This window comes from Athene cunicularia (genome assembly GCF_003259725.1).
Source record: "Athene cunicularia isolate RWA chromosome 3 unlocalized genomic scaffold, athCun1 chr3_part1, whole genome shotgun sequence".
Classification (NCBI taxonomy): Eukaryota; Metazoa; Chordata; class Aves; order Strigiformes; family Strigidae; genus Athene; species Athene cunicularia.
The window spans coordinates 4673386-4682348 of record NW_020799097.1 but is presented as its reverse complement, the minus strand read 5'-3'; the positions used below and the strand labels follow the sequence as shown (position 1 = coordinate 4682348).

General features: G+C 38.2%; 1 protein-coding gene across 2 annotated transcripts in view; it reads left to right on the top strand.

Annotated features, from left to right (window-relative positions):
* Window positions 1-8963, top strand: part of TFAP2D (transcription factor AP-2 delta) — a 48756-nt gene that overhangs the window by 9453 nt on the left and 30340 nt on the right. For both annotated transcript variants that reach the window (XM_026846193.1, XM_026846192.1), the window contains 2 exons: window positions 5473-5638; window positions 8392-8510. In XM_026846193.1, coding sequence (XP_026701994.1) covers window positions 5473-5638; window positions 8392-8510 — 285 coding nt within the window. The remainder of the gene's footprint in view (window positions 1-5472; window positions 5639-8391; window positions 8511-8963) is intronic.

Sequence of the window (8963 nt, the reverse complement as noted above, 5' to 3'; positions counted from 1 at the left end):
AAAAAAAAAAAAAAAAAAAAAAAAAAAAAAAAAAGATGAGAGGCAGATTTTCATGTCTTCATTTTACAACGTACTGTAAACTTGCCAGAATTTCAGAACAGAGTAGAAAATATACTATGAATTGGAGACTCCTACTAACAACACCTGTAGATATAAATAATAGACTAATAAAAAGCATAGCATGTTATTAATATTTTATATAAGATTAATCTGTAGGCACTCATGCGTGCTTATACTTAATAATGTACACAAGCACACAAACATGTGTATATCCTGAAAACCAAAATAAACAGTACTTCTGCACTGTTGTCACAGTATTTCTGTGCTGTTGTCACCAGTGCATTATGATGTTTCCTTCCATAACTGCATGATATTTATGAGTGAATAACTTGGAGAAAGGGACTACCTCTTCCTGAATGAATATAAAATACCCATCATGTTGCAGCTGTTATGATTAACGAATAAGAAATTACCTTGCAGAGTGTAGGGATGTGTGTATCTATGCAAAATTATAGACACAAATTCATAAAAATATTTGTATCTAAAGTGCAAAAAATATAACCCAGCGACATCAACGGATATTTCTCTCTCATTCCTAATAAAGCAGTAGCAGTACTTATTATGAAAAGCATAAAGCACATGAGAATATGGATTTTGTCAATGAAAAGATGCACAGATACTTAAGTCTGGGGGCATCAGGGAGACTTACATTTCAGCAGGTGCCCAAGCACATAACTAAATCATGATAAATCATTGCACCCCAGTCACCCTATTGTCCTCTTCAACTATACAAAGGGAAACCTACAATCAAAACAGACCAAGCTCTTTTTGCATCATGCGTTATTGGGATTTTCATTGTGTTGACAAGACTGTTGGGTTAGAGTCTGGCTCTGTTGTTCTTGCTGCTGTCATCTACACAACCCATCATCAGCTTGTGTTGGCATTTTGTACTGACTTGTGCTATTTGATGGGGAGATGGGAATAAGGAAGGGAAAATACTCTTCTGACGTTTGCTGTGACTACCTTTTGCAGTATCACATAGCCTAATTTTTTGTTCATCCTAGACTTGGGAGACAAAGCAAACGAGCAGTTCACACAAAGGTGTATGTTGTGCTGAGCATCAATCAGTCAGCTAGAAGGAAAAGCACTGGGCCCGAAAAGTAAGGTAGCAAAACCGAACATAGTCTTTGTTATTCCTCTCCCTCAAACCACTTGACGATAATCATAGAATAGAAAAGAAACATAGAAACATAGAACAGTTTGTGCTGGAAGGGACCTTTAAAGGCCATGTAGTTCAACCCCCCTGCAATGAGCAGGGACATCTTCACCTACATCAGGTTATATGTAATCTCCTGAGGTGACTTGGTAGCTGAGGAGCTTCAGTTTATGGCAGTATTGGGCCCTGGGACTTTCACCCAAACGTGGTCTGTGGCAGAAAGCATATCTCTTCCTCACCCATCTTTTGCCTTTTGGACAATCATATTTGTTGAAATCAACATGAAGATGACAGATCAGAGGGCAAAACTCCGTCATGAACAAAGAAGAAGTTATTGAATACAGTGGGATGAAAGAGAAGCCCTGAAGAAGGGTTCGTGTGCCTGAAAGCTTCCCTTCTTTCTTTTTTTTTTTCTTTTTTTTTTTTTTTTTCCCCCTACTGGTTGCAATATAAAAGATATTCCCTTTGTCTAAATCTTGTCTTACTTGTGTCTTTAGATCTCTGTGGCTGTAAGAGCACAACTATCACCATTTACAGTCATCTGTAACACAGTATCTTATGGCAACAGATGATGTCAGACCAGACCACGCAATCACTTCCCTGTGGGAATAAACAGTTGTCCTAAAAAGAGTCTTTTTAACATTCACAGGCCCATTTCACGTGGTATTCAGAGTACAAAATTGTTGAGGCAATCTGCTGGATGATCCTACCAGTTATCTCACCTTCTGCCTGCTCTCATTTTCTTTTTCCTAGACTTGTGGTAGGACCAATGGTGTGGGTAACCAGTCAGGGAGCAATGGCCACAGTTTTCCCTTCTATAATGAAATGTAGGCACATTACTTTGCCGTGGCTATGTGAGGGGCTCTTCATTTGATGAGCTCCTGGGGTCTTATGTATCCTGGCACCAGAAGCCAGTCTGTAAAGATTTCTAAAGCAAGTAAAAGCTGCTAAAAGAAATAGGGATCTTCAGGTTGCATTGCCAGACTCATGAAAGGCTTTATTTCCATTCTATTTCTGAGGGCATTTTGTTCTGCTTCTTCAGCTGGTGTCTGTTAGCATCCCACATCCCAAATACCCTGTTATGACAAGACCAGCTCAACAGCTGAACAAGGATTGTCTTTTCCAACAGCACCTACACTGGCATTGGGTCGATGGGAAAGAAAAACTGTTTGCTGCCACTGCTGCTTAGTGCAAATTAAACCGTACCTTCTCCTCTCTCCCCATTGAGCTGCACTTCTTCACAAAATAATTTGTCGGCTCTAATGCATGATTGGAATATGAGGGAAGGAACACACTAAAGCGTTGGCAAGAAACTTAACCCTTCATCCTCCAGTGTGGTTGCACTTATCCTTTCCTTTCTCTTTCCAGCAGCCCTCCCTTTGTTTATTGTCATGCCTTTTTCTATTTACCACCTGGTGTAAAGGCCAGGATTTCATCCACCTCTTCTCTAAGGTGGTATTTGTGGTAGAAGATCCGTGCCTTCAAAACTGCACACACTTTGTGACAAAGGCATAGCTTCATCTAGAAAACACCACACCGCGCTCTGTTGCTGTATCAATGAATAATTAATATAGTGAAATAATTATATGCAACAGATTTTACATTCTTGTAATTTGCAATTTGTTCTCCATGTTTCTGGAAAGCAAATGATTTATATTTGTTGTTTTCTTTTGCTTTTAACCCATATCTGGCTTACCTGGAATTGCTTTGTTTAAGAACACATTGCATAGGCATGATATCGTTGAACATTTTAGACTGTAAATAACCTTCTACTAAATAGTAATGAGACATGTTCCAGTAAATTCTGGTTAGGGTAGGAGCAGCTGCAGGGTAACAGGTTTTTGGATTAAAGGAACAATTATTTATCTGGCATAAATGGTACGCATACTGGCTTAACCTGGCAAGAAGATAAACTTTAATATGACACTGATTTCAGTACAGTCTCACTCATTATAAAATTTACAGACTTATTGAAGTAAATAAATATGTACACATTGCTACTGTTTTCTTGACACGTATATATGTACACGTGTGTGTGTATATGTATTGTGTGGCAGGAGATGCCAAACAAACAAATCTATTCAGTGCTAACACAAATGTACCTGACAGACCAGAAGTTTTAAAATGTTGATTGAAAATATTTATAGGTTTCTGTGCAGCCCTGCCTTAGATATGAAAAAAAAAAACAAACAACCCGCAACCCCCAAACCCAAACACCAAAACAACAAAAACCCGAAAGCATTTCAGGCATGTGGCACCAGATTTCTGTATTTGAGCATATGAGCTCATGAATTGTAGCTTTGAGCTATGCAAAAATGTGCATAAGTGCCCTTAATGTGTCTGTATGTTTGATGATGCATGATTTGTCTCTATATTCTGTCTGCAAAGTGGACACTAATATCTATCCTGTAGCATAATTAGAAAAGTCATAAAATATCCTGCTGTACTAAGACAGGATATCACCCATCTGGGATTTATATCAGGAGATGTTCTTTTCTGGTTTTGCTGTCAGCACAAATGTTTAAATATACCTTCAAGAGTTGAAATATTTGGAAAGAAATTCTGTTTGCTTTATGTAAGCAAGCAATAGTCTGCCTCTAATGATGTTTCATCCTTCAGTTATATTCCTCTGTCTCTGCTAAAACTGGAACATACATAGTCACCTTAATTTTACTAGGGATTGCATGTGGAAGAAGACAAAGTAAAGGTGTCAGGATCTTGTCCAAAGTGAGCTATTATTTTCTTATTCTATTCTATTCTATTCTATTCTATTCTATTCTATTCTATTCTATTCTATTCTATTCTATTCTATTCTATTCTATTCTATTCTATTCTATATTCTATCCTATCCTATCCTATCCTATCCTATCCTATCCTATCCTATCCTATCCTATCCTATTCTCATTATATAATTTAGATTACAAACAAATTAATTTTTAGCATAATAAAGCGAGCTCTTGCAGTGCAAAAAGATTAAGGTGTTCACAGGAGAGAAGAAATTGTGGTAATTGAAAAATACAGTATATTTTTTTTAAACATGAACGATGAGCACAGATTCATTCTGCTGTAAGAAGGTCTTTATATCATTGCCCTCACAGAAATCATCCAAACTCCTTCTAGTAGTGCATTGAATTATATGATTTTTTTTTTTTATATATATATATCACTGTCATATGCAGCTCATTCTTTTTTCTCATCTTTCCCCAGGGAAGAATTGTGCATGAAGTAGTAAGATTTATTTCTTCCACAGAATTTTTTTATGTAGTTAAGTTGGAGAAGGCAGGTCAAAGAAAAGTGTTTTGCACTTGGTGATAAAATATGTGCTTGTCCTTAAGGTTGGTTTTTGGTTTGTTTGTGTTTTTTGTTGTTGTTGTTGTTGTTTTGTTAGGTTTTTTGTTTGTTTTTTGTTTGTTGTTTTTTTTTTTCCCTGGGAGTTTATAATATTCTTTTGGATCAGTTGCAGAGAAAGTTTTCTCTCTTGTTCTCTCACATATTAACTTTAAGTTAAAAGCTTGATTTTGCCTGAGGATTTATTGATCACAGTCTTCACCGGAAGATTTGGTGATCATTCAGCAGTTTTAGACCCAGGTCAAGTAACTGCCATTTTCAAGAAATAAACAGTTCCAGAAATAACCTGAGATAAACTGATGTAGCTCAATAGCTTTCAATCATTAACATCAGCTGAGGATTTGACCTAACTTTAGAAGGACCGTATGAGAGTTCAAAGGCACGGAAAGCCATTCTGGGTGCAAATCACTCCAAACCTATAGTGCCGTTGCATCTTTGTTATCCTAAACATAGCTGTGAGAGTTAAAATGCTCATTAGAATTAATGTCCTAAATTTTCCACCAACTGCATTTTTAAAATCCTGAGTGATACTTGAACCTGATTCAATCTTATGCTGTTAATCATACCAGATACAAGACTCGAAAGACGGTAAATATGTAATTTCTACTGAGCATGAAATAAAGTCGCCAGAATGATCTAATTTGACTGTAAAGCTTATAAGATCTAACAGTTCGCTTTTCCCAGACTGAAATTTCAATTCACTCATTTTTTCTCGAAGCGACAATCAGATGCAATATTTTAAAAACAAAACAAAAACTGAAATTACCACCCCCAAAATACTCCCAACCCCCCAGCAAAAACAGTAACAAAAGCAACCACAAGTAAACCAAAGAATTGTTCTTCGTGATTGAATCTGTCAAAACATGGAATATGGGGTTTCCTCCACTAACATTTCTTTTGTTTTGTAGGTGGCACCTGTGTTGTTAACCCCACCGACCTGTTCTGCTCTGTTCCTGGTCGCTTATCTCTCCTCAGCTCCACTTCGAAGTACAAAGTGACGATTGCGGAGGTGAAGAGGCGCCTTTCACCACCAGAATGCCTCAACGCTTCCCTCTTAGGAGGCATTTTGAGAAGGTAAGTTGAAGGTGGGAAAAACAAGTCGTATACAGTGCTATTAATTCCTGTAATTTTATTTTCTACAAATGGGTTTTGTTTTCTTTCCCCTCTTGCATAGGTGGTCACAGTTTGGGAGAACGGAAGGAGATGGGTTGGGAGTGAACACTGTTTCTAGGGAAATATTCAGTAAATGAGAAACATTAAGATTGTGTTGACATTCTTCACAGAAAGTTTACTTTTTTCATTGAACCATTTTTTTTTCCTACCCTCTCAGTTCAGTTACTCATCAGAGATGGATAGGTATCACTTTGCCTTGTTTTGAATGAAAAAAAAAAAAAAAGACCCTCAGAGTGTGGAAAATTTCACCAGAGCTACAAATCCGACTTCTTGTTGAGAAAGTGTTTCAAAGCAAATTGTTTTACCAAGTGTGGTTACAGCCCTCACTCATCGAATACCTAAAACATGCAAGTGCAGGGCTGCCTTTTTCTCATGTTGTCCCTTGTGTGCTTTTTGATTACAGAAGAGGTAGACTTAGCAGAATATGACGGGTTTATTTTTCTAGCTCTGAGATACTGGAGGAGAAGCAAGTAATTAGGTACAGTTTTCCCTCTGACCCTTCACTGACCAGAGATGACTTCAGAGAGCAGTAGCAGCGAGGAGGAAAGTGGCAGCCAGTGCCTCACATGGCAAGTGGAAAACAAGGAGGCAACTGTAATGTAGCCGGGCATATGTAAATTACAATGTCCCTGAGGCGTCAACTTAGATGGCATAAACTACTTGAATCCCCTTTGATCAAAACTAGCTGGAAAGTCATAGGCTATTTCACTGCTGTCACTGAAGGCCACACTGATCCTCCTACTTATACTGAAAGTCATTTTAACTAACCTGCAATATTCTAAGATATGTCGTAGTCCAAGAGCTGTCTTGAACCACCTTGCAGAGTAAGGACTACAGATCAGAAAATTGTTTCAGGAGGACAAGGCCCATTTACCTGCCTCTGTAGGCATTGAAAACCAAAATCTACATCCACAAAGTTTTCCTCTGTTACTGCTTCACCTTGGAGAGGCTTTCAGTTAATAGTCACAGAAATATTGACTTTAAATACTCATACCAGAGGCTTCATCAGTACCAGTACAAGCTGGTAAGAATGCAAGGGCACCACCCTGAACATGGGGACTCATTTCTCTGTTTTTGTTAAAATGCTAGAATGATCCCCAGAAGTTTTTGACACAGACCAAATATCACTTTTCCAAATTAACCTTGGGCATGGTTCAGGAGTTTGCAAAAAACAGGGACTGCTCCCAGCCAGCAGTTTGGATGCGTTAATTCTCTTTTATGAAGCACATGAATGAATAAATTTGGTCAGGCTTTATCTGTTTGTATGAAGACTGGAGAACAGACTCGAACACTCTGCAGTTGACCAGCAGAGATGTGTCAAAACCAACTCTTGTTCATGGTTTGCCTAACACATGGCAGGGTTGTTTTTTCATCCTGTCAGCAGTCACCATCTAAGAATTTCCACAGCTAGTTTTAATTCGGAATTAAATGTTCTCAGAAGACATTTCCTGACATACAACATGGTCATAGTTGTGGTATCTCTTAGCACATAAAAACGACCACCCAAATGGTGGTATTCCAAGTTTGAATACTTGAACCTGCACCTCAAAATATCTAGTTAGGCATGCTTAGTACTCTTGATGGGTTATTCTGAGCTGAGGATCCCTCAATCTCATTTGAGGCTAATTTTTTTTTTTTTTTTTTTTTTTTTTTTTTTTTTTTTTTTGACAAAAGCAAAGGTGTAACTATAGTAATGACTCTATTATCTAATGACCAGGTCATTCATTTGGGATGGGAGAGATCTGGGTTGCAGTCACTTCTCTATTCAATGTTTAAGCATTTTAACATTAGTTATTCGCTGCCAGCTGGCTGCTACATTTGCCTGAAAGACACAGGTTAAAAATCCCCCAGGCTGAGGGAGAAATTGAACCTATGTCTGCTGCATAAGTGGATATGTCTCAAATGCTTCAAACACTGAGGTAATGCAGAAAAGCAGGTGTGGGATGCACCAGGAATCATTTTGTGAGAACAAAGTGGTGTAGATATTCGGGATAGGGACATAGATAACCAACGATGGCTGGGATTTTAGCTTCAGCATTTCCTATTGCCTCATCCTTCTTCCTTGTAAGTATTGGGCGCTGTAGACTAATTTTCTAAGTACCCAAGTATCTACATAAATTATAGAGGGATAGCTAAAGCTGAGTTCCACATAGACATCTACGTTTCAGTAGCCATCTGGCTTCCTTTTTTAATCAGGTGAGAGAGATGGATAAAGTCCCCTCATTCCAGATATCTGTTTAACATCTTTCTAGAAGTGCACGTTTCTCTTTCCATTGTCTTTGGAGCCTGGGGTGGTTAAATCAGATATAAGCAACAGCACTGTGAATATTTATATTCAGACATTGCAATCTCAGGCTCTGTGCCCAAATCAGGATGATGGCTTCCACTTGGTGGAAAGCTGACTGAAGATCTGATGACCCCGTGACAGGCATTAAAATGTCTAACTCTGTCCAAGAACCAACATGAAAGGCTCACAGAGTGAGCAGGACGTTAAAAATACAGCTCTGACGGGTTTTCCATTCATGTCATTAGTGTAGGCATTACCCCGCACGTTTGTCAATAAGGTGTGTACAATTTCTAGACTTATATTAACACGGGAAAAAAAAGTGCAGAATAAAGATAAGTTTATCTCTCCTACTGTTCTCTTGTGATAGAGCAAAATCCAAGAACGGAGGACGATGCTTGCGAGAAAAATTAGACAGACTGGGACTGAATTTGCCTGCAGGAAGAAGAAAAGCAGCAAATGTCACACTCTTGACTTCCTTGGTAGAAGGTAGAGTTTATAATATTACAACATAAACATATCTAAAATGTTTCCCTGTATACATTTTTCAGCCACAGTGTTAAACACCATAATCTGTATTTTGTACAAAGAGGAGAACTGACTTGCCTAAAGCCACAGACAGAATGAGTGGCAAAATGGGAAGTTCACTCTTGAGATGTCTTGGCTCCCAGCAAGTGGTTTGGTCCTGCAGTTTCCTCATCATTGATCTGTGTTTTCTGTGCTGAGATCTGACTTACAAATCGATGATCCAAGTGTTCTTGTGAGAAAGATGAATGTCTTATACCAACTCTATAAGTAGGTTTGTTTATCCTCCTTTTTTTTAAAAAAAAAAAACCTTGTGAATTTCCTGGAGCTGATCCAAAAATGCAATTTTTTTTTTCCCTGTAAGAAGGCATAATATTCAGACAAGACTGTGTCCGTCCATCCCCCCCCGTCCCTGTC